A 27,479-nucleotide genomic window follows, 5' to 3' on the forward strand; every position below is an offset into this window, starting at 1 on the left:
TCAGCTCCCAAGTCGCTGTGCTGCTATTAAACAGTAGCTGAGAAATTAGGAGAAGTCTTTTTGAAGGAGGCATCAGCCCGAAATGTAAGAAAATAATGAAACACCTTAGAAGAAAACTTGAAGCAGGAACAGCAGCAGTCAAAACTTGGTTTGGTGCAGCCACAAGTCATTCTGCTGGCATCTGCCGAGCCCAAACAGAGCACCCTCCCTGTAAAAGACTATTAGCAGTCTGCATCCAGAAAGCAGACCACCAGTACGGGGTGCGACAGATAGGGACTGGCACCTGAGGTACACACACGTGAGCTCATGGGGTGCTTTCTCACCTGCGTGTTATAGGGAGCAGCACAGGTACACGTACAGCAAGAGCACCCACACCTCCAAGAGGGTAGTGAAGGGGTGCATATGCATGTGTGCACCACTAGAACTTTTGGGGGTTGAGTTACAGAATGCTGTTTAGACATTTGTAGGCGTCTATTAACATTCCTTAAGTGTCTAATACAGCCATTTATCTTTTCTGTTACCAATATTGACCCTGAATATATAATTATCCAGCAATCAGTGATAATTAACGTGTCATTAATCATCATTGTGTCATTAATCATGAGTGTCATTAATGAATCAACAAACAGCTTCAATCCTGATTTGGTTTGAACTACACGAACTGAGTGGTTTTGCACTGCATGACCAACCTTTATCGGTTCTAATTTCTCCCAGCTGCAACAATGTAGATGAAAAGCACAGAATTACACTCCTCAGTGTAGTATGAAAGGTAAAAAACAGCACTATTACGTTGTCTGTTATTTTTAAGCTTGCACCTTTCACTCAATTTCTTTTTTCACCTTTCAAACCACCTGTGTTTTCACTCCTTATAAACTGCATATCCCAAATGCCATGAAGAAGTAACCAGACTTTAAGAAGTGAGATTTTTATAGTAGGAAAGGCAGTTAGCACTCCGTGTTGCATACCTACGACAGTTTATATTATTCCTTTAACTCTAAAGGAGTCATCATCTCAGCAATAAGACAATGAAGTTGCTTCTAAACTTTATATAAGTCAGGCATAAAGGGCATCCTTCCTGCCATAGTTTTTTATTTATATATGTTTTTATTTATACAGAATAGCCATGAAGTCAGAATACATCTGCTTCAAGACTTATTTTCTACAACACTTCAATAGTAAGCTTTTTCTAGGGAACATGAATCAACAGCAGAAAAAGCTTTGGTTCCTAGAAAAACAGATATAATAAATCAGTAGGAAAAAGACAATGGGAAAAGAATAGGACAAAAATAATCTGTATATTAACCATATGCCAACCTTTAGTGAAGTCAGTTTCCAAGACAACATAACTCAAAATATTCCAGAACAAGGACACAGCCTTAAAACATACGAAAACATCCTTATCGCTGAACCTATTAATAGAAGAGAAATATGACAGCTCTTTAGCATTATACAGACACACAGACTCAAAAATGCATGGATGGACTTAAGTATTTGTGATAAATAATACTAACATTAGTTAACAGCGAAGGGTCTTGTATTGCAGGTCTGCACTCAACCTAATGAATTGGGGAATACCTCAATTGTCTGCATAACTTCCCCAAGAACCTACTTCACTCAGAGGGGTTTAAGAAGCCAGCAGGATGGCCCAAGTGCATTGCTGAGCAGCACCTTCACTACTCTCTCCCTCTCATCTCCTCCTCGAACTCTGTGGAGTGAAACCAACCCAAGGAAGGAACTGGGTCTCAGCTGACTGTGCAACAGGCACAGCTAAAGCAAGGAGAGCGAGGGAGAATGGATAAGGAAGCAGACTGTTGTTAGCAGAGGGTTCAAGAAGGAAACAGCCCCAAAACATTACACACAGTACAAGGGCACCCAACTGGGCTTTGAGAAGGGAGAAATCGTAAGGAAGGCTATAGATGAGCACTGTTGGGTAGAATCTACACACCAAAACCAAGGGGAAGAACCACCACATCAGAAAAGGGGAACCGAAGAAGGAGAAGGGCTCCCTGAAATCTCATCAGATGACTGAGCACACCACTAACAGGATGTTCCTTGCTATGATTACACTCAAGAGAAAAGTGTGTTTCTCCCTCCACAAGGCAATCCCTACTGACAAAAAAGGGAATTCCTTTTAGTTCAAAACCTCTTTCAGTTCCTCACTGAAAGGGACTTCTTTCAGTTCCCCACAAGATCCAAAAAGATCTCTAGAACAGCAGGGGCTGTTATGTTATGTTAGATTAACAAGGCTCCATGAATTAAACATAAATCCCTTAATTTAAAACCAAACACACACAAAAAAGCAATATATTCTATTCAATATAAAGTATAACTTAGTAGCATAATATGGTATAGCACTCCTGTGGTTTCTCTCACAACTTCATCAGCAAGATAGAAATGGCAATGTTCTCTGTGGCTGAATTGACTGGCTTGCTCCAAAGCAGCATTCCCAATACTATTTGGACAACTTAATTTTTTACTGTTAGGAATTGTAACCAAGCTATTAAATTGTCCAATGTATCACTATCAAACCAGGCCATTTCTACCAGATGCGCTACTGAGCCTTTCGAAGTAGCACATCTCCAAATACAAATTATGAATAAGCAGCCCATTGTTCCTGTACAAGGATCCTCATTTGCATAATCAACTACCTTTTGATTTAAGGACAATTGAAAGCTACTCTCAGTTTGAAAATAATTTGAACGAATCATCTGTTGTAATAAGCGATTACAATTGTTTTAATTGGAAGCTACTGTTGTGCTATTTAGAACAGTTTGTGCTTTGTAAAATTATTTGTACAAAAAAAAATCAGAACGGTGGTTTTGTTTAAAAAGGGAGTTTACAGCTCAGTGATTCTACGTGATAAACGCATACACACACAAAAAAACTTTGAGAATATGACACTTGGAAAAACTAGCTGGAAAGACAGGTCTGTCTTTATGCACAACTAAGAATGACAAAGCAAGAGTTCTTTCTTCCTACTCTTCTGGGGAAAAAAGCAAACCTCGGGAGGCACAACAGACAAAAGACTTTTCCTCAGCACAAAGAAAGAATTCTTTTTATAGTATTTTTGTGAGAGGTGCAAACTGCTTATTCAGACACAAACCATTCAATACATATACATAAGGAACAGGAAGCTTACAGTCTGTACAGAGATGTAAGGAAGAAACCAAACAGAAGTTATGCCAGCTTCCCATTTTTCCATTATTGTAGCTGCTTTCTGACAGAAGGAGCCTTTTTCATTCTCACTGAGTAGAAAATACACAGAAAGCTCCCATGAAGTGATAAAAAGAACATGGAGTATTTAAAGAACAGAACCATAGAATGGTTTGGGCTGGAACGGATCTTTAGAGATCATCTAGTTCAACCTCTCTGCCACAGACAGGGACATCTTTCACTAGACCAGGTTACTCTCAGCCCCATCCAACCCAACCTTGAACTCTTCCAGAGATGGGGCATCCACAGCTTCTTGGGAAACCTGTTCCAGTGTCTCAACATCCTCATCGTAAAAGCTTTCTTTGTTATAGCCAACCTAAATCTACCCTCTTTCACTTTAAAACTGTTGCCCATTGCCCTGTCACTACAGGCCCTGGTAAAAAAGTCTCTCCATGCCTTTCTTATGAGCCCCCTTCGTGAATTGAAAGAGCACAATGAGGTCTCCCCACAGTCTTCTCTTCTCCAGGCTGAACAGCAATAGTAGTTCCTGTGTATGCACGTGTATACTTTATGTAACTTAACAGAAGTTAATACTTTAAAATGACTTCTCTGAAAACAGTAAATCAACAAACGAATACTTTCAGGAGTTCAACTCTTCAGGGACAGTTTATGTTTTCAGCTGTTTCACAATCTACTTTTTCTATCATGACAAGAATCAGCCATTTTGGTTACTTTCTGTTGTAAAAGCAGAATTATTGAATATTTTAAATGAAACCACAGCATGGGTATAGTCTGAAATATATTTATGGATTCCATCACAAATATTTGGAGCATATTTCCATCACATGGAAACTACAGATCTTTGTCAAGAGTATTACTCTGCAAAAGACGAAGAATAAAAACCACCCCAGGCTATAATCTCTTTCCTGCTTCCAACATGTGGCGAGAAATCCTATCGTTCAGAAAGTGATTAAATCATTAACTGATGAAGTCCCAAATGCACATATCCAACAACAGCAAGAAAACAAACAAAAACACATCTCACATGTTATTTTGCAAAAAGATTTACAATTTGTTTCAGTGAAAGGATATCTTGCAGGACTGTCCTTCAGGGCATTGAGGAACCCTGTTTGTTGAGAACCTGTAGAAACAGAACCCAAAACCACCAATTGAGTTAGAAATTGGACTACAGGTTGTTTTCACCATAGTTAACACAATTAATATTTGAAGATCAACCAAATAATCATAGAACAGATTTACTAATGTGAATCTGAGAAAAATGTTGCTCAGCAGCAACAACATCAGAAAAAACCCTTGGGTAAGTTATCAGGTCTACCATCTGCGGGATATTTTCTCAGTCATACCAAATTGATGCATGCATACTTTCCCATGAACAAGATTTCTGATTATCCCTGTTCTTTTCAGACCTAAAATGGAAGCAAAAAAGTATAAGCTACTTTTTTTTATTTTGAAATACTATTTTTCGAAGCAACTTTTTGACTTGGAAAATTTATTCTATAAACCCAGATTCTCAACTTTCCCTCCTTTGTTCTGGAAACAGTCAAAGTTCTCTAGACTATAATCCTACCCCTACTGCACCTGCAGAGGTGGTTTTTCTAATAGGTGCTTGTTGCCTGTGGGCAAGTAAGAGAATATCTACTAACTGAAGAGAGCTCAAGAGCAGCATGATCCAATGAACTAGAGATGCAGAAGCATCCACTTGGGTTCCACAACCACGAGTTGAGTTAATGAGTTAATCAAAAGGGGTAATTTGACAATTTGCTGATTGCAACAAGTGAATCAGTTTGTAGAAACTGACTCAATGTCACAGAGCTACAGGCACACAGTTTGTATTTTACTGTATAACTTAAGCGATTTCAATGCATCAGCTTGAAAGCCTTTCCCACAGAAAAAAATATTCCCCTTAGCTAAACTCATCTGAAGATTTTTATGAAGAGAGAAGAATCATGTTTTTAAAAGAAAAAATACGTATGTGTGTGTATACACATATATATTCTCTAAACCTGCCTGATCAATTTTACTGTTTGACATCAAAAAAGGGAAAGTTACTTACCTTCTATTTCTGAGCCTTTTCAGACTCTCATAACTGGTTCTTATCCTCAAAGGCACAAGACTAATGGAACTTCCCCTCGCTTCTTACTATTTTTAAGATCCTAAATGACAATGGCAGCAGGTAGGTGAGATCCTTATTCCCTACTGCTGGTCACACCCTCTCCAAGCAGTTCCCAATATATCAGAAGGGGAAGGATCCTCACTGTAACAAACAGTTGAAATACTGATGCCTCAAACAGAGCTGAGTAGCTGTGAAGACAGACACTACTCCTGAAAATGTGTTGAGCTTGGGGAGATGGAAAAAAAACTTGCAAGACAATACATTTAATGCATCTGATTCACAAATTCATTTTATCATCTTTGCTAATATTATGTGCCGTATTGTTAACCCTGGAAAGGGTGAATTTCCAATAAATGCCTCAGAAGGCTAAAGAAAACAAAAAGTTAAGATGTATCTCATATCTCGTCACTCCTTAGGCCCACCAAAAATTATAAAAATGCCAGCTTGCAAGTTGTATTAAAAATGATACAAATTTCAAAAATTTGTATAAATCAAGAGACATTAAAAAAAACCGCAAACAAACCCAAATCAGGTTTCCCATGTAATCAACAAGGTCAGAAAAGGAACCTCCCTATTAAAACGAACTAAAAAGGAATTTTTTTTTCTCTTGTAACTTCAATGCGTACAAGTTCCTAGAAGGGGACTGAGGGATATTTATAAGTGAATATTGTTAGCAGGCATTCAGTCTAACATTGGATATCTAGAATGAAGTGCTGCTGAAGGTAATCCTATCAGCAGGGTAGATATGAGGACTTCCAGAAGCATGGTAGGCACAGAGACAGTGGAGTGATTGATATGATAAAAACCCCTTATTTGTAAAGATATCTTTTTTTTTTTTTTAACACAGTCAAGATTAGATAAGATAAATTTGAAAGCTGGGCTTGAAACTAAATGTAGCATTTAGAACATTGAAGAACTAATCACAATTCGTACCTGCTCCCATTGCCTTTGAGGACCAACCAATCCTTAGAACTAAGGAGGTGTTTCCTGTCTCATCCAAGGCAGATAAATCTCCCTAGCAAGAATATTTTACAGCTGATACACTTAGACAATTCAGCATTTAACATTTACTAAACATTCTCTGTAACACCTACACAATGCTAACATGCTTCTCAGGCACAAAGAGGCACAATTCATTTCTCTGATCTTTGTCTAATTCATACTTAGAATTAGGTATGGACACTGTAAAGTTAAAATCCACTGCATAAATCTACTTGACATACAGAACATGAAATAGTGGCATAATACTGGTAATTCATATGCTGAAAACTAAAGCAAAAAAGCACTGTAGTCTTTGTGAAATAAAGATAGACTAGCTTGAAAAGTAGTTTTACATTGTCAGACTGGTAATGTCTTCAACTACTAAATTGTAAATACTTACTAACAAAGTAAGATGACAGAACAAACCCATGCCCAAATAAACTCCAAGGATTTAAGTATTAATGGAAAGTGTTCTCTTTCCAATATTTCCCTTTCCCATTTAAAACAATATGTATACCTTTTCTTAGCTCTTTCAACCAGCATTAGAAATGCTGTATCTGGCAGTGAGAACAACTTGTTGATCCAGACTTCCTCAAAATTAACTGCCCCTCGTTCTAGCCTGTGCGCTAGGTTTCTTAGCTACAGGAGAACCCCTCAGTGCTTTTATCCTTCTTTTGTGAAGCACAAATAAGAGCAGGAGTTCTCCTTCTTAAAATACAAATTTTCCATGTTCAGCAATTTAAGCAATTTAGGAAATTGAGCACAATCTGGCATGTTTTTCAGTAGAACAGTCTCTAAATGTTGCCATTATCAAGTTAGCTTTATAAATGTGTTACAAACTGACATTATTGCTTTTATCAATTTTCCATTGTAATACGGAATACAAAGAAATAAAAAGATCACATTTCCAAAATTATTAAAGAAATACTGTTCAAGGCAATATCCTATATAATTAGTGAAAAGATGTTCTTGAGCTTCCTAGTGATAGCGGGTTAAAAAACCCACTATGGGGTTTTATGGGGTTAAAAGATACAAAAGATCTTTAAAGACAAAGTCATATAACCTATTACCATAAATTAAAACACCATCATCATCATATAGGAGCTAACAAAATTTGTTAGGTTTGTGGAAGAAAAAAAGACAGCACCCAAAAGAGTCTTGAAAATACCCTCCTCTAACCCAATCCACAATACAAACAAAAAACAATATCAAACTCATGAATATTCAGTTCCCTATAGTTTATCTGATTCAATCCATTGTGAATTTGTTCTTAGAATGTCTATGCAAATGAAAGTAACTTGTGTTCAAAATAGGGTAGAGAAAGATGTAAAACTAAACAGGAAACAACAAAAAAGTGTAAAATAGCTCCAGTCTGTTTCCTAGTAATTTACCCGCTTATTTGGAAGACCAGTTACCCATGCTTACAGTTTAAAAAGCACACAGAACTTCTTGGGGAAAATGATACTATCTGTATATTAAGGCATACAGACTGTGTGCTGCTTTTCCAAGAAATCATCCATAAAAGGAAAAAAAATTAAGAAAATTAACACTGTATTAAGATAAAGTCAGCACTAGATCAATAATTACCATGACCAGGGTCTGCTAGAGACCAGAATGGGGCTCACTGGGGATTGTGAAGCTTCAGAGAAAAGGCAAATAAATAAATAAATAAATAAACCCTGAATGATCAAAAGATTAACTTAAAAATAAAAAACTCAAGCAAATGGCTACATACGTAATCTGATTTCACCAGCATACTTACGAAGGATGACGTGGGTGATAACGAATGCAAATATAAAGACTGTCAGAAAGGACAGAGATAAAATAAACATATAAAAAAATCTGTAGTTTCTTTTCCCCACACAGTTGCCTACCCAGGGACAGTGGTGATCAAACCGTTCTGAAATGAGAGGCAGAAGAAAAAAAAATGGAAAACAATTAATAAAATGCTGTTTATTTGAAAAAAAACTCTCCGAATACTATATTAAAACTCATGATTTAACTGGCATTTGCAAATTAGCCACAGAGAAATTCTTATTTAGAAAGGAAAAAATAGAAAAGAAAAAAAAGGAGTATTTTAATGAAACTTTACAGCTTTTAAAGAAATCAAAGCATGGCTGAGGTGAGTTCCTGTTAAACTAACAGCATTATTATGATAGATTGTGCAGTCAGACCAATAAGCATGTATTTATCCGCTGTCACATGGAGCTGTACCAACCCAATTGTATTTTATTTTTTCAAAATAAGGGTTTTTTTTCTTCCAGTGACTCTTCTACTCAAAACTGGAGGTTTTGATGTTGTTCTATTTATATCTGTCATGATCACACCTCTGACATATCTACTGTCACCTCATCCACCCATTATGGTATATGAAATATTTACACTCTCCCTCTTCCTTTTATTGCTTCATTCAAAATATTCTCCATTCCAGACCACCTATTTTTCCACTTAGAGTTGGCACTGCCATAAAGAAACATTAAAAATGGCAAAATCATTCACAGAAACCAAACGTTAAAATTCAGACAGACTTGTAAAATTTGCTTATGCTTCTTTTGATTTTGGGGTCGGTTGGTTTGTTTTTTTTTTTTAAATAATCTATTCAATCTGTAAACCACATGGTACAAAAATTGGTGGATGTCATTCTGAATGCTCTGTTACCCTTTGCACTATAGGCTCCCTCTTCTTTATACTACACCAAACTCTTTGCCTTTTATTTCCCCGAGAGATGAACTTGTTCATGAGACAGGAAAAGGCCAGGGTGGGTCAGAAACGAGTGTCCCCAACACTCGGGAGGGAAATTCCCCAGCGCTGGAAAGCAGCTAAGGGAACAGTTTGCCCTGCTTCTGCCCAGGCAGCATGGACTCCCCTCCCCATCCCAGTGTGCTGGGAACTGGCAATAGAGCAATTGTCAGGAAACAAACTGGCATTTCCTAACTTTGCTGTGGAGAGATTACACTGAGAGAATTTTCATTTTTTAATCAAATCCAAGATCATAACATAAGACAGATGCTTTCATGATGACTCTCTCTCTCTCTCTGATCCTTGTCCAAATCCTGTTTTGTTTTCTGTGACTTTTATGCCTCCATTGACGTACGATATCAAACTATTTGTAGTTCCACAGGAAAGGCGAGCTATAAATTTGAAGTCCTTAAGTCCTATGTTAAAAAGGCACATCTGTCCAAGCACAGCACTTTATTTTAGCTATCGCTTTATGTTAAAGACCTACATTACAGGTTTTCCTTGAAGGTTGTGTTTAGTATTATCTTCATTAAAAAAAAAAAAAAAAAAAAAAAGTCAAGACGACATGCACAACAGATTTCTGAGTTCACCAGACTTTCAGGGGTTTTTTAAATGGTTTTGTGTGACAGCTGTTTGGACCACATGTTTCTGCCATAAATCTGTTTCAAATTCCAATGCGGTTATTCAAGGTGAAGTTACTGGACCTTCTTAGGATAAGCCTTCAGAAATACTTTGATTTAATGAGTACTGCTAAGAATACCAGGAACTAAACACTCTGGTATCTAAAAAGGTAGGCGATACTACCTTTATTAAGTGCAATACAGTTATATTCCCAGAATATGTTGACATTGCATTTGAACAGTGCTTATTTTTCCATTTGTGCTTCTGAATGAGTCCTTACGTTCCGATAAACACTTTACTTCATTGAATGGGTACAGGAGCAAATAATAACACAAAGAAAAATACAGTTGCAGAGCCCTTTAAAGAGCATAATACTGGGGTACTTCTGTACCCTACTGCTTCTAGCCATGCAACAATATTTTGGTATATGTAGTCATTTATTTGATAGATTCAGATAAATGCAGACAAACATAAAACCACACATATGCACACACCCACCCCCCATCTATAAATACACACACACATACATCCCTTACTAAAGACTGACTCGATATTTCTAACCTACTTGTCACTCCTCTCCAATTTCTGTCTTCAAACTTTCTTGGTGAACTGAGAGGCTCTGCTTTCTCAATAAACACCTTACCAATCACTGGTAAGGTAAGCAACTACCTGAGATGTTTGTAAAGCAGAAATGGACAGAAAAGGCCTAATATGAAAAAAACCACAGCTACAGTGTGAAAACTGAACCAGCACTCATGAAAAAGGAGAATTATTAAAGGGTTTACATGAGTGTTATGAATGAATAAACTGGGCCTCATTTTTCTCAGTCATAAAATAGAAAAGGATGTGACATTTAGGCTATATGCTGCAAAGCAGTCTATTAAAAAGCAAGGGATTATTCTACGCAGCAGAGCACAAATATGTAAATGCAAGTTAAAGATAACAGCCTTACAGCTTGTGAGCTGCTCTGCTTAGTTGTTAATGCAAGAGAAAACAGCCAACTCTGGCAAAATGAACGGACACATATTAAGGACTAACTTCTAATGCCGTTAAGAAATATAAACGCTCTTAAGTCTAGAGCTCTTTCTTCTTCCTTGCAAGACAACATGGCTTAGTAAGTATTAATGAAGAAATAACACAGTATCTTAAGGTTCACCTCCAGCACTCCAGATGCCTGCAAACTGAACAACCGGGGATTTGGAAAAGGAAGCTCTGCCTGACATCTCTACTCAGCTGGGACAACGTTGGCAGCAAAATTCAGATTTACCTTCACTGAGAAATGAAAAACTACTGATGCTGAGAAAAACTGGGAATTCCGGCCCTCATAAACTTAAAATGCAGAGCAAATCACAGAATCTTCATGGCTGGAAGGGACCTTTGAGATCATCGAGTCCAACCACACACAAAAAAAAAAACCAACACCAAACAAAACCACACAACCCAACAATCTCAGGCACTAGAGCATGCCCTGAAGTGCCATGTCTACATGTTCCTTAAATACCTCCAGGGATGGCGACTCCACCACCTCCCTGGACAGGCTGTTCCAGTGCCTGACCACCCTCTCAGTAAAGTAATTCTTCCTAATATCTAACCTAAACCTCCCCTGCCCCAACTTCAGACCATTTCCTCTGGTCCTGTCATTGTTCCCTTGGGGGAAGAGGCCAACACCCACCTCTCTACACCCTCCTTTCAGGGAGTTGTAGAGGGCAATGAGGTCTCCCCTCAGCCTCCTCTTCTCCAAACTACAAATTGGAGGCAAATTTAGAGATCAAAACACTGGCAATACAAATTCTTGTCTTGTGTCTTAGAAGTCTTAATGAGGGAGGAAGAAAGCCAAAAGGGCTGAAAAGTTTGCCTTTGGAAGCATCCTAGGGATATAGAAATTGGGATAGATCATCCTTCCATGCTCAATTTGAAGCAAAAGCAGCAAAGTATTTGCCTTCGGGATGTGGTGTGACGTTACAGCCATACCTACCTAATCGAGAGCGACTGCTAAAGCAGGTGGCCCAGCTTCCCCCCTTTTAGCAGTCCTGCAAATAATCTCTTGCCTGTGTGTTTATGGCTCTCTGTCCTTAGGCCAAGCCTGGCTTTCATTTTACCCTGTTGGGGAGCTGGTTGACAGAGACAGATCAACTTAGAACGATGGTTAATTTTCTGTTGCCCAGCTCCCCAGAGCAGCTCATCACAGTATTGGAGCCTATTTGGAATAGGCTGCCCAGGGAGGTGGTTGAGTCACCATCCCTGAATGTGTTTAAGAGTCGTTTAGATGTGGTGTTGGGGGATATGGTGTAGGGGAGAACTTTGTAGACTAGGGTTGATGGTTGGACTTGATGATCCCAAGCGTCTTTTCCAACCTGAATGATTCTATGATTAGGCAAACACCAAAGCTGGCCCAAGCGAAGCAGTGAGAACATGCTGCCAGAGAAGGGGTGAAATGACCCTTTCAGAAGCAGTGAGGTGTTAATTCAGCTTAGCTGTAACACCAACCTTACTAGAGGCTAAGGCTTATTAGGACTGCACGAGAAATCTAGTTTTGATTAGTATTTCAGGGTCTGAGAACAAAAGCTGAAGCAAACAAAGAAGACTGAGAAAATGTGTGAGAAAAGTTTATAAGGCGAAGTATCATTGAAAGAGGAGATGGGTAAACTGAGACAAAAAATGCTGCTGTAAAGACCACAAAAAACCAAAGAGCTAAGAAACCTCAAGAGCTGTCAGTAAACCTGCAACGGTGACTTCATTCTACTAATCCTTCCCAAGTGATCAGCAACTTCAGATTTGGATAATAGCTTCTGAGGATAGCCAGCACCCCCATAACCAAATCCAAAGGATGAGGCTTCACAATATAACATGCTGCCTTTCCTGACACTTCATCCCGCTTCCTCCTTTCATTGTCTGAGCTGCTGATGAGTCAAGGTCAGTTCCCTGAACTGGCAGGAGAGAAAAAAAATGGAATTCTTTTGTTCATTGCTTGGTGAGAAAAAGTGACTTAGCAATGGCTGTCTGTTACTAAGGGCTGTGTGAACAGGCACAAAGGAGAGAATCACACAAGTGGGGGAAAAAAAAAAAAAAAAAAAAGAGGATGAAGTTCAGATACTGTCTCTTTGGAAGCAGCAAGCTCTCAGCATGACTCTGCGGTCTCATTAACACTCACCTAATAATATATTCTAACTGGATGACAGAAGAACATACAAGTTACATCACACTTTAGACATGTGTCTCGGTTTTTACCTTCCCTGAAACATTTACATTTGCAAACTTGCTTAAGAAACATTAACTGCCGGAGACCTCAGGTGAAAACAAAACCAAGAACATTTCCCATTTTAACTAGCAATGGACTTTCCTTCAGAAACCACACTGAAGCATGTTCCTTGCAGCTCAAACCGGAGAGTCAAATCTCTATGTTTCCACAGCACAGCATGTAGACTCTTTAAATCCTTAAATGTTCAGCTTCCATTTTTCAATCACTACACTCCAGGAAACCATGCACAAAATGACCCTAATGCTTTCCTTCCTCTTTCAGAACATTTAATAAAAGCTTTATAATTTACAAGGAACAAAAAAGCATTTTTCATATGGAACATTTGTAGGCCAGCTTGGCCTTTCAGTCTGCAGCTCTTCTCATCTCTTCGCACTGTGATCTCAGAAACATTTATTGTTATTTATGAACTGCTTCCTTTTTTCCTTTGCTTGACTGGGTCACTGCAGGCCAACATACATTTTCAAAAGCTTAATGTGAAGGCAGGTCTCAGAAAGACCACAAAAAATCTACAGGTGCAAAAATATCTAGGTCACATTGCTAGCAGATTCCAATGAGCACAAGTGAGAATTCACTTGCTAATTCTGCCTTCCCATTCAAGTAAACTGTCGTAGGGCAAAGATACAAACCTAAGGGCATTCACCAAATGTTATCACCTTTATTTAACACAGGCAAACATGTAGCCCGGGACTGGGAAGAGTCAACAGCCCGCTATTCAAACCTTGCAACAGTCAAAAAAAAAACCCAAACCAACACATTACAACTCAACCAACTGGGCCAGCATTACTCAAAATTACTTTTGATAGTAGCACTACAACAGAGGACTCCAAGGTCCATTGTCCTGGATACACACTGCACAATTATGCAGAGATCCCAACACATCTGCACAGATTTGTCATGATGACAATTACAGCTTTTTGTAGGACTATGATGTCATGATATGATCACATCTATTCAGGCCTCTAGACCTGATATTTTGTATGACAGATGGTACTTTCAGAATTTGGTTGCTCTATAAATGTTTAGGAAAACAAATGAGGTTTTTAAAAGTCCATATAAGGAAGACTTTTTGTTACAAAAAGCATTTATTTCCTCCCCATCTACTGAGAGTCATGTGCATATGCACAAAAGCCAATACAACCATGGCATTAATCCTTCGCAGTCAGTTCAGAATGTTTGGTAATTTAACATAATTAATAAAAAAAAGTCTTGTATCTGATATTCATAGCATATTAAATCCTTATCCTTATCCATATCCTATACTTAGCTCAGATGTTCCGTTCCACTAACTTAAGTCATCACTCCAAAGAAAATTGTTTAATCATACTTAAAAAAAATGCTGATGGGACTTGCCATCAATTGGCAACAGCAATCAAATACACGGATCAATTTAACTTGCACAACATTCACCTGTGTGTCAGTCATTCCCTTGGCAATGCCTTTGTTGTTACTTTTGTGGAATGAAATCAGAGTAGAAATTTATATGAAAAAAAGGGTGAATAACAAAAGACAGATTAATTACAAGTTACTTTTATATGCATGCTGATGTTATTTTAGAACATCTGTTATGCACAATGCACAATGGATCCTTTAAATCACCACGCTTCAGTACTTTTGTACCCTGATTCCAAATCAAAACACCCCAAGAAAACCAAATGGCACAGAATGAGCTTTCTACCCTCAAGTTTCCGTTTGGGAAACACTCACCAAAGCTTTACTCCAGGTTACTGTCTGGACACTACACTAATCTCTACAAGGTGATGCAAACTGAAACAGCAATGTAACATTGGGAAAGATGGGCCTCTATTAATGAAATAAATTAATAATGCCATCTACAACAAAAAGTCAATGAGAAACACAAACACAAGGGCTACTGAACAAATATTTCACTCACAATTGTCTAAATACTGTCCCAGACAGCTAAGCTATTTGGGTAGGGGTTTTCTAAAGAAAATCAGTAATGACTTCAATAGTGGCAGACTAATGTCATTCACAAAAAGAAAATAAACAGGCTTAATTTTGTTAATAAAAATAGCAATTGATTTATTGGAAAACATCCAGCCATTGCCCTAGGATAGCTCATCGTAATTAAACTATATCGTCACATAGCTCACTTTGCTGCTACCTCCAATAATAAATGTGGAGTAATTAACAACAAATCCCTTTGACTACATGCACATTATTGGCGACATTTTCAAAGGCAGCGGCAGTTTAAAATGACTGTTCTTTGGTAGGTAGGAAGAGCGCACAGCAAAGGACCTCTCTGCTTAACAATCTCTCCTTACATCCCTCTTCTTGTCAATATAATACCTTCATGTGCTGGGAACCAAACAAGTGCCAGACACACACCCAACCATGGAGGAAGAGAGTTAAAAACCCACCTTGTCCCTAGGGGAAGCGTGGTATCCTTACCAGGTATCAGCATCCACAGAGCTCATGGATTTGTTCCTCTCTTTTCTACATGAAAGTACATATTTTTTACATGCTTCTGTTGCTGCCTTGTATCTGCCTTTGAATTCCTCAACCATTGTTCAAATTGTTATTGCACCTCATGTATATATTTGTTTATTTTCATAGGCTCATAATATTTTTTTTGTATTTTTTCCTGGTAATTTCTCTCTTTAGTTTTCACTCTGACATCTGAGGTTTACAACATAATTTACACAGTTGGGTATTATGATCACATCTGCTTTTTTTTATATGCAGACCAATACATAAGCTGCTCTCTCTGAAGTAACCTAAAATACTATTATTTTTTTTTAAAGACACTTTCTGCCATATTTCGCAGTGCTTTGGCTTAGACTTAAAAACTCTTTGACACACATGCCATGGTCCCTGAATTTCTAAAGTGTATCTAGCATACAGATGGCATAATCATAAACAAACAACATATCACTTCTGTAAGTGCTGGTGTGTACTCCATTTGGCAGCTTCCTGGGTGTCCCAAAAAGGTAGCACAAACAAAAAGAGCCAAAGCCATTTCTCACATGTAAAAACTGGCAAAAAAACCCCAAAACACAAGAAAAGAAAAAAAAAAAAAAAGGACATCGCAGCCAACTTTGTAGTTTTCTTTGTAGTTTTAACTGTTCAGCTAAAGAGTCACTTCAAGAGACCTGGAGCTAAGATTTAACAGGTTCAAAAATCAGGCTCCCAAAATGAAGTGAAAATTGTACTCTCTTCATTGCAGGAAATGTAAGGAAAGAAATAGGCAAAGGTCACAAAAAAGAACTGAAAGCAAGAAGGGAGATAACAAGGTAATGAAGGAAGAGTGGTGAGAATGGAATTAAAACTAAGCAAAACAAAGCCCTGACATCAAGTAAATACACACTGATTATAAAGGACCACAAAGCCCTGGGAAAATTATTCTCAGACACAGTATCAGTGTTATAAAAACCCAAGTGTTATAATGCCACCTTTCAGCCTGTTTTTAAAGTAATTTGTGTTCTGCAGGCTGGAAGATGGTGGTATCTGCAGTGACTACAGGGAAGGAAGAGCTTCTCCCAGAAGACGTTGGTAATTCCCACTCTTTATCTTACGTTGTGTGTGTTGTATGTTATTTTAATAATTATTTCCCTATCTTAAGAAAATAAATTTACAGCACTGGTGCCTAATCTGGGAAACTACTTTTAAAAACAATTATTTTATCTTAATTCTGCTGTTTGGCATACTGCTGGGTACATAACTTATTTTATTTTCAAAACAATAAATTAATATTCTTCGGTGAAGACCAAAACCAAAAAGTCAATGCCTACAATTGCCTGGGATAAGTGCTTTACAGAAGCAATAATTTAACCAGAAAGGGGGTGTCTAATGGCTTCTAATAAAGCATATTTTCTGTCAAAATCTCAACACATGGTCTCATGTTTAGGCTCTACAGAAAAGCAATCAATCCTGCAAGTGAGAGGAATCCTATCTCCTACAGAAAACAGAAACACTGATAGAAAATGCCGTCATGGTACCTGTGCCCACAGCACTACTTCATACCTCTCAAAGAGGTATGAAGGCAACCAACTAGGATCCATCAAGTTATTGAAAAGAAAGGAATAACCCCCTTTGATCTTTGGAAAGAGATCACCAGTTCACCAGTGGTCTTCGAAAAACCAAACTAAACGTTTCAATGTTCAGTTGTGATATCCAATTTCAAAAATTTGAGCTTTGAATCCTCCGTGGAAAAGAAATCATGTGTTGAAAGAAACACAGTGGAACCGGAGAAGAGAAGTGATCCTTATCCATCAGTGACACATAAATTTACAATATATAGATTTTGAAACAAATAGAAAGGCCATATTCTCTTAGATTAATATTAATGGTGGAACTCCTCTTCCACCATACTAGATTTTTGCCTTACTTCGGTTGACAAGCAAAACTGTGTCATGTGAACGCAAGGAAGGCTTTAGACATTTAGATTATTGGACTAAGTTTGTTTACTGCTTGTTAATCGTTTTCCACTGTTTCTCGTAAGTCATTCGGTACTATTTTTAAATAAATTGTTTGGAAATAGGTGCTTCTCATTCAGCTTCTATTTTAGAAATCAAATTAAACAAGACAAAAATTATTTATTAAAACAAACAAACAAAAAAAGGGAATTACACAGTTGATGTTGAAATGACCAAAAATAAATAAAGGTCATTTGGTCATTTCAGAAGCAAGCCCAACTACTGGCTTCTTACGAGCATGACACAGTGGAATCAAAACCCAGCAGTAAACACCTTGAGCTCAGAATTTGTATCTGCTGCGGTTGTTCCTTTTTTTTTTTTTTTTTTAAGTCTGTATCTCTTGTGTTTACATGTACGTTATTTTAAATTAATTTATCATTTTTAAGCAATGGTACACATTGCTTAAAATTGTACACAGAATTATTAAATGGTACACATTTAATAATGGTACACAGAAAACCCTTGAGGGGCTAACTTCCAACTGCCATTCACAAAGGTAGTTAAAGAAACCAAGTCAGAAAAACACCCAAGATATTTGCCTCAGGGAACACTTAACCAAGTTTTTGAAGGCATTACATAAATGCAATAAACTGTGTTTTTATGAAAATCCAGATTTTTCTGGATACTACTATGAAAATATTGTAAAGCTAAAGGAAACTGAAGTATTACTAACTACTAATTGCAATTCATTCAAAAAGGGGGAAAAAACCAACAATAAATAACTTTTTCTATGTACTTACACATTTAAAATGCTGTTAAGTATTCCTTACAGAATGAAAAGCATCAATAGAAAATACAGGATGAAAGAACCTCTCTTTCACACTGCCTTCATTTGACCAATATCATAAAACGTCTTTAGGTAAAAGTAGCATACTGTTTTTTCTAAGCAGTAAGAGCTGGTTTGAAGAAAGACTCCATCCCTGTATCACACAGTCCCTGTAGTTAGTTTATAAATATGCAGCAAAAGCTTCAGGAACTATGTGGTAAAAGGGAACAAATGGCCATATTGGCAGTGAGTTGCAATTGTAAGTTACTTAAATACCCGTATGCGTGTGAAGCAGGAATATTTTTAGATTGGCTCAGTACATCAGTAAGGAACTAGCAAATGATAGTGATTGCTATTACAAGATTTATTCACAAAACAAAATTAAATAAAAACATCATAATATAGACAATAGATGTGCAGGTAAGCTGCATACACATTCTGATTAAGCGCACACACTCAGACTGTTAGTTTTCCACAATTACATGAGCAATCCCGTTTTCTTGACACCTGTTTTTCCAGAGCAAATTAGTTGCAAGTACTTGTAGACTTCATTTTTTGCATTCAATACACGTGAATATTTATGAGAAGTATCTGTACTGAATCAGGAGAAAAAAAGTGCTATAAAATGTACCCTGAAGAAGTCATAGTTTAAGCTGAGTAGAAAAAACACAGCATGTTCATTTCAATAAATGGATGGAAATATTTTAATACAAATAACTTCAAATTGAAACATGTGCAAGAGGAAATTACAACGATCATACCTATTTTATGAGCAGAAAAGACTAATCTCCTTGGATACAATTATCACTTATATGAGTCATTTGCTCACTCTTTTCTGATATATATTCATAATAATTCACATCTGTTGCTTCATCCCAGACATAACCAGAAGACAAAGATTAAGTTGTTTATGCACCATCACTAATTGTATGTTTCACAGAGTAGGTTTTCCAAATTTAGTATGAAAAGGATGCAATCAGGTTAGAGAATAACCTGGAGAAAAATTCTTCATATCAGTTTATTAAAAAACCTGAAACACTATTTAAAAAAAAAAAAAAAAAAGCTTCAGCATGTGTGTGTAGGTGTTACTCTTATTTATGCACTCTTGATAAAGACAACAGCCCATAACTTTTATTTACTGCAGTGGTCAACAATTGCATTTTCACATTATCAGGTTTGCTGAGCAATACCACAACGGTCTAATGTCCAGGTTACACATTTGATAAAATATTTTTCTGAAAATGGGTCAACTGCAATTCATAAACATCCCTGCTTGCCAAGTTCAATGGCTTTTGCAACACTTACAAAATTCTAACACATCAGAAAAACTAATTTACTGAAGGAACCATCTACAGATACCAATTGATTGTAACAGGGCCAAAAGGCCAAACTTATCACTCTGATGTCAGTGTATTCCCAAAATGTATATCATCTAAAACGAAACTGTAATTCTTCCAACGACTGTTTTATATCTAAAAATATCATTGCTGAATGCTGCAATTACACTTCTCAGCTGGAGACATCTTTCTACATTATTTTCTTGAATGCGTAAGATCCAGGCTCTACAGTGTGCTAATCAGCTGCACTGAACTCTAAATGTGATCTAATTAACTAGAAAACTACTCGGATTTGATTGGTGAGGTTTTTTGGTTTGCTTTTAAATCCAAGCATATCTTAATCGCCTTGTCTGCCCTCCAAAGAAAAGAGTCATGAAAAAAGACAAGATGTTCAGAGGAAAAAAAGCTCTATCATGAAAAAAATATCCTTAGGTCCTGAAAACTACTACTCACTTTCAAAATAGCATGCTTGCCCAGTAATTTCTTATGGACTCTGACTTTGAAATTTCTAGTCTTAAAACTGTTCAAAGGTAAGAATCACCTAGAGCCTGCTGTAAGGCTTGGTTCTCTGCACTGGGAAGTTCATCCCACATAATATGCAGCCCTGTTCAAATTAGGTGTGTTCTTCATCTCGCTGAGCTGGTTAGGAAAGATGTATGCATCAGAAGTTATTCCTTCTTCCTAGATTAGCAACAACTCTCTGTTAGGCCAAATCTCCTCTTCTGCCTCCTCTAAAATTCTTAACATTAACAGACATTGTAGGAAAGAAGGATGAACACAGCAAGTAACCTGATGAGTAATGCAGTCGCTAGCTCTGATTCTCTTCTCTCTCATACCAAGAGTATTCATTACAATATATAAGCTACTAAATTGAACATACGCCATCTCTTTTTTTACTCACCTACGCAGTTATCACAAAGGCTGCAATGTGAGGCACGAGGTGGGCGGAAAATCTTGCAAGTAAAACAGTATTTTAGTTTCACTGTCTGTCCATTGATGATCACTTCTTTTGTTCTGGGAGGGGGACGGTATCCTCCTGAACTGGAGCCATTTGCAATATCTAAACATGGAAATAGAAGGCATTGAATTTTTCACATGAGCTATGGTGTATGGACAGAACTGTCCTTGATGGCAAGCTATAGCAAGTTTCAAATTTATATTAACACGCTTAAATTAAAGAACTTTTTTCCCTTCTCATTCTTCTAAAATAACATGTAACAGAAAGATAGTTAGTTACAAAGAGCATCCATAGGGAATTTGAATTAAAAAAAAAACCACCACCCAAACCCAATTCTGAAATACTGACAGCTATCTTGATCTCAAAACTCTTATACTCTCATATCCCCTACTAGTTCATAAAGAATATTTTAAAGACAACTGCGACTACTAGTGCGGGATGGTAAAACCCGGACAAGTTATCTTTAGCATTTTCCTCAATGTTTTAGAATTCCTATAATAACAAAAAGTTTCTCTACAAGAGTTGCAGATATTCTACAATCTAATATAGAACCTGCACATTTACTTAAGCAACAGCAGCTCTGTCATTAGAGCTTGGCACACAGTAGAAATAAGATCAATCATTGCTTTGAGATCTCTTAAATTCTGTGATACTATTCTGAACATGTTCCACTGTATTTCACAGCTCTTGCTGTTTCAAAGTCTGAAAATCTAGCTCCTGGATTTACTTTTACACATCTTGAAGTTTGTTGCATAAAAATAGTTTCCAACTACCTCATTTGGTACAAGCGGTGGGGTTTGGGGTTTTGTTTGCTTGCTTGCTTTTGGTTTTTTTAGGACATCAGCGTTCATTTTTCCAGCAACTAAAGGACTCATTAGGCTAAATCACTGAAGATCAATTTTGTCCTTTAAATGCTCCCAAGCTGAGCTATACTCTGAAAGCTGAACATATAAAAGCGGTACCTTTTTATCTGTTCTTGTATAATCACAATCAAACCAAACCACAGGAGTGAAAATAAAACAAAGTTATTACTCTTGGCCAGGCAGAACAGGAAGAACAATAGGAAAGTAAAATAAACTATTTTCCAATATGTGAACAAAACTACATTTCAAAGTCACAGTCACCTGCACAACTATGTTTTAAGTTGTCCCCCTCACTTTCACGTTGGATAAGCACGGGGCTGGATGACAGGCTACTAAAGATCCATGATCTTTATTTGAGCTCAAATTGCTAGAAATAACACCCCCAATTACAATTTCTTCCAGGTCTGCAGACATAGTTACACAGCCTACAAACTACACATTTTTCCAAGGGAGCAAATAGAAAGCCTTCTGCCTAGCAAGGTATTCAAATCAGAGAGAGCATAGCTGTGCTAGCAAAGGTGTAATTATACAATCATAGAATGGTTTGGGTTGGAAGGGACCTTAAAGATCATCCAGTTCCAACCCCCCTGCCATGGGCAGGGACACCTCCCACTAGACCAGGTTGCTCAAGGCCCCATCCAGCCTGGCCTTGAACACCTCCAGGGATGGGGCATCCACAGCTTCTCTGGGCAACCTGTTAATATGCTATTTGGCAGCAAATGTAGCTTAAGAAGTTCCCACCTGCAACATGCTCACCCAATCCATAAACATGCATCAATAAAAGTATTTGTGGGACACCACTGTAAACTTGACCACTGAAACAAAACTCCCTTCAAGAAGGTGGTGGAAGGAGTGGAGCAATAGCTGGGAATGAAGGAATTTGGGTGTGAAGCTCCTAAGTGTCCCTCATGAGAATGAAGTGTGGAAAACTGAAGAAACAGCAGCTCAGGAACAGCCTACCAGATAGACCCTGATGAAGTACAGACATTTGCTTGTATTGGAGCTAAACCAACCCCTGCCACGTTCCTGGGACGCTGGGCCAGGTCCTATGATCTGCACGTGGAATCACAGATTACTGTATGGCTTCCATAGCAATCAATAATACTGATTTTGACCTCAAGGGCAATACTACTTGACACAGTATTTTTGATTAAATATGTAGTGCATTACAAGCTACTAGTGTATTTACACGCTGAAGCACAAATAGACAATAGAAGTTATTTATTGTGCAATATAGAATTTATTATTTTTTTTTTTTACAATTACGTTGTTTGAAAGAAACTCATTAAATGATTGTGATTTTAAAGCACCCTAGCAGATACAAGAATTTTATGAGATCAATAGAAATAATCTCATTTCTTCAGGTTATAGTAAAAACCAATTTTTTTATTTGCTTGCATAACAGTTTATTTGTCCTCATGACACACTAGTTTGAGTTAAGGAACTTTTTATTTTTGCATTCTAATTTAGAACTAAGCTGAAAAGATGTTCTTTTGAGGGCATAGCACAACTGTGCTTATACTATTTAAAGCTTTTACAGATGATTTCTAAATCCAGAACACAGGGAGGAATTTCTTGTCATTCAGAGATTACATTTAAAAAGCTTCCATATTTGCAATGAAAACTTCGTTTCTGTAGAACAAGTTATCACATGCCGCGTGAAATGCTGAAATAAATAACTTGTACTACTAGTACAGATCTACATATGACAATAGTTTTTAGGGGAGAAAAGCACCATAGTAAGTTTTTATTATTAAAAGTCCCCTATAGCTGATTTTAGTTACCATCACTGAAAAAGATAAATATATTTTAATACACTGTACTTTCAGTGACATCATCATCAGCAGGCTTGTAATATTCTCAGTCCTTTTAAAAATCCATGGACCTTACAAAACACAGTGTTATGCCCACTTCTGACAATAGTCTGGTCAAGATAGACTTAAATTGTGAAAAAAAAAAAAAAGTAGGTCATTAGCCCCATTTAGCTTTTTATCCGATAAAGCATATAACACATGCACGCATAACGTGTTCACTAATAAACCGGCCATTTCCATTTGACACTCATACTAAAATTTAAGCATGTAATAGTCAAAATCACTAATGAAGCCTGAGTTTTATATAGGTGTAGCTTTCTATACTGCTAGAAATGCTGATGCATTGAATTTCCTAAAATTACAATATTTCAAATTTTCTTCTTTTACAAAATCTTATTATTCCTGAGTATGTACATAATAATCCAAAGAAAATTACTTAAACCGGTCAAGCTCTTTTTTCTAATGAAACATTTATGTATAAAAAATGCACATTGACTAAAGCCAGCATTTTCCCACCTTTCAAGAAGTTCAAAAAGTGCACTGTAACTATTTTGTTTTAAAATGGGCTCTAAAATGGTAGAATCTCAAAGGCAACTTCCCTCTTCTCTGGTGGAGAAGGGAGACTACTGGCCAGCCCATTATACTTACAACGCTGGTTTTCTAAGAGGATTTCCTTCCAAACATTCGCAGGGAAGTTCAAGTTCACAGGGACAGCAAATCCTAGCTCTCTGAGGAAAATTAATCTCAAAATCCAAGGGTGAAAGCTGATGCAAACGAAATTAATGAAAACGTTTTTTTTCTTTATTGCTGACTTTCCATGGAGTCAGGATTTTACCCACAATCCTAAATTGCATAATCAAACCCGAAAGTCCCAGTCTTTCTGTTTATTAACAATTTTTTGCTGGAAGTAAGCAACAGGGCAAGGTCAAATGTGCTTGGATTTAATCAGCTTTATCTGACCTAAATTCGCTAAACATGTCCTGGTCTCACAGTGGTTTTTCAGACTTCAACTGGACTGCTCAAACTTGGGTTCTAACACAGTTAAATCTTTTAATATCCTTACATCTTTTAACATATTTGGTCCCTTTAAACCTCTGTTTGACCCCTATGTTTTACATTTTTCTATTCCAATCTGTTACTGACATAGTAATGCAACTTATTTTACAACAAGGGTAAAGTTTTCCCACTCAATGGGATTGCCTTCCATCCTCTCATTTTATAACTTCTCCAGCAGTGTTAAATGTTCATGCACTAGATGGGGCTCCAGCATTTTATTACCCTATGACAAAAACCCCAAACATACAATCCATATCCTTGCAGGACCAAGGTACCTGAAATGCTGCAAGAAAGTCACTCCAAGTATTTAATGGAGATACAGCACAGCCTAGCAACCTTCTAATGGGACAACAAACTCCAATCTCTCAAATTATTACACTGAAAACAAATGGAAGGTGCTATTTAGATGAGACACAGAGGCTGGAATCCTGTATATCACCAGGATTCTCCCACTCAATCAAGCACTTGCTTTTTTGGTCAATTTTCCTAAGATCCTAGGACAAACAATCTCTAGAAGGTCCAGCTCCATGTTGTCTCTACACAAACTTAACATCCATATTATGCAAGGTTTGCCATCAACTTTAAAGGGACACAATTTCAATCGTCAACAAATATCATTAGAAAAGTTAGTAACTTGAAGTAGTTGTCATGTTTCCTGCTAAGAAAAACAGATAACGCAATGAAAAAAATAAAAATCTTTATGTATGACCTATAACATCTGAAGAACAGACAAACAAAACCGCAAAAACCACAAACAAAATAATGAACCACCCAAAAACCCCCTGCATAAATGCAAACCTCCTCTAAGAAATGTCTTCCTCTGTGTTTAATCACTTAGATTTAAGATACATGCTTAACAAAAGCGGTCTGCAAGAGGAAAGAGTAAGTTGATTTTTTTAGGGAAAAGAACTTACTCAACATTTTCTTGTTTCCAGACAGTAATCTCAGGGACAAACAGTACTGGGAACCTGGCTTAGACTGAAACCAGCAGCTGCTAACTGCATGCTTCACATAATTCTTCTGATAGCCAACAAGAGATACCAACCAAATATTGCTCCTGACTTTAGATAAAAGACTTACTGCTTCGATTTCAGAAAAAACCTGTGTATTACTTTCTTAAGAGCAGAATTGTTATCTTCTTGAGGTTTAAAACTTTACATGAAAGGTATTCTCACCCCCTGAAAGAAATATGATCTTCAGTGATTTGCTGAGGGAAAGAAGCACAGAGAGCAAGAGCTTTCTGAAAGATTTACCTGACACACAAAGTAATTTAACTAAATTTATTTTAAGAATATCGTTTAAAGCGTGCAGTATCAGGTATCACTATTAGCCTATCAAGCTGGTATCCAGCCTTTGGAGAGAAAGAAAAACATACCCACGTTGTACTCATAAGCGGTCTGTATTTGCTCAGGCTACTGTCATTCTCTGAAATGCCTATGCTGTGGCACAGATTTAATTTTATAGGGCTCCAAGGAAATCAAAATTGTGCATTTCAAAACAACTGAAAGACAGGCGAGGAACTGCGGGCAAGTCTCAAATGCAGTCTTGACAGCCAAAGAAAATGAGAGAGCCAAGACAAAGCCAACTTGCAGAGATGATGTAGCTAATTCGGGGCTTTTGAAAAAGCACAAGAAAGCAAACAGAAACTGTGAACTGGCCTGAGCTGATTGTACAGAATAAACTAGGAAGATATACATAAGTTAAGACAGTTACCCTGAAGAAAAATCCAAAGCATTTCCTTGCTATAGATGGGCCTTTTTAAGGCTGGAAGGATAAATGACCATGATCATTTTTTTATTTATCTGCATCATCTATCCAATGCAATAGAGATCGATATTGTAAAAGAACTGTTTATCTTGTAGATGTATATGGACAAACACCTTCCCATCTGGAAAACCCATTCTGCTGGGTTTGGTTATACTTTTTAAGCCTTCATATTTAGGAGTTTATTATCCTATAAACATTTTTCCACTTGAGGGGACTTCACACTAAAATAACTACAAGAGACACGTATCATAACTGCAAAGAGGTTACAAAATAAGGCTGCTCCTAGTTTTCATGTTCCCAGAGAAACAACAGCCCCTCTCAATATAGTATTTTGTATAGTATTTCTGCGGTAGCAGAAAACATGCTTATATGCACCATAAAAAGAATGCAACTACCATTGGCGTTGCCCTGGAAAAAATGACTTCAATTGTCATGAAAGTTATAATTGAAGTAAAAATACTAAATCAACAAGTATAACCTCCCATTTAAGGGATGGGGACGGTGGGGAGGTGGTCATGCTGGATTTGACAAATTATAGCACTTTCATAGCAAATAACCCTACATTATCTCCAGTGATTTTGCATTATACAAGCCTCATGCGTCTAGTTGCTTTTGTTCTATTATGCCATATGAAGCTATATACCTTATTTCTGAGGTTTTCAGATGCTTAAGCAAGACAATTCAACCACTTCTGAAACTCAAATGAATGGCAAACATTTTAATACCTCTATCATAATAAAGAATTTGAAGAAAGCAGCTAAAATCTAGCACATGCTGCAGCCTTTGAGCTTAACGTGTAACTTCTGCAAAATTTGTGCAGAAAAATAGTGGGGGGGCAGGCAGGGAGGAGACCACAGTTCAGATATTCTCAGCAACAGTTTGTTAAGAGCTATAGAGTAAAATTCCAGATTTCTTTATTGCTGAGCACATGTCAACTCCATTTATGAACAGACTACGAACACTACATCACTCCAGAGAAACTAAGGATGTTACGTTCGAGCAGAACTGAGCTTATTGGAGACTGCTGCGGTCAAGTACTCAAGGTAACGAACCTGGCTCTCCCTCTGACCACCTCCCCAAGAAGCTTTATGGAAATCCCATCGCAGAAACACAAGGTGAGTAAAAAGCCGAGCAGAAGGAAGGATCAGAAAAAGGGGAAGGAGTGACAGACAGCGAAAGATGCAACCAAGTAGGATTCAGGTAAGAGCCATGGAGGCAGGGCTGAACAGACGTATAGGAAAGAGAGGGCAGAACTCCAAGGTGTACGATCCTAATAGATGCAATACAAGTAAGATGCAGAAAAGAGACCCAGAGTGGACTCGAAACACCAGAAAGCACAGGATTCTCTAGAAAACGGAACCAAGTCTCAAAGAACTTTCTGAAACAGACTGTGGTAACTTGTTTCTGTGCCGATGCCCAAATAAGAATGTATTGCTATAGAGCTGCCTTCTGCCTTACCTCTCCAGGTTTTTGTTACTCAAAGAACAACTTATTGCTCCTTTTCATTATTTTTTTTTCTTTATAACCACTGGATTATGAAAATAATGCATCTAAGCCATTTTCTATGCCAATTAGCAAGCATTTAAAATACCTCATCT

General features: G+C 37.4%; 1 protein-coding gene across 4 annotated transcripts in view; it reads right to left on the reverse strand.

The window, feature by feature from the left end:
• ZDHHC14 (zDHHC palmitoyltransferase 14) overlaps nucleotides 1-27,479 on the reverse strand; it is a 110,978-nt gene that overhangs the window by 15,938 nt on the left and 67,561 nt on the right. For all 4 annotated transcript variants that reach the window (XM_074166498.1, XM_074166506.1, XM_074166488.1 and 1 more), the window contains exons 3-5: nucleotides 20,325-20,483; nucleotides 8,031-8,168; nucleotides 4,246-4,294 (exon numbers count right to left, since the gene is read on the reverse strand). In XM_074166498.1, the coding sequence (XP_074022599.1) occupies nucleotides 4,246-4,294; nucleotides 8,031-8,168; nucleotides 20,325-20,483 (346 nt within the window). The remainder of the gene's footprint in view (nucleotides 1-4,245; nucleotides 4,295-8,030; nucleotides 8,169-20,324; nucleotides 20,484-27,479) is intronic.

This window comes from Numenius arquata, chromosome 2 (genome assembly GCF_964106895.1).
Source record: "Numenius arquata chromosome 2, bNumArq3.hap1.1, whole genome shotgun sequence".
NCBI lineage: Eukaryota > Metazoa > Chordata > Aves > Charadriiformes > Scolopacidae > Numenius > Numenius arquata.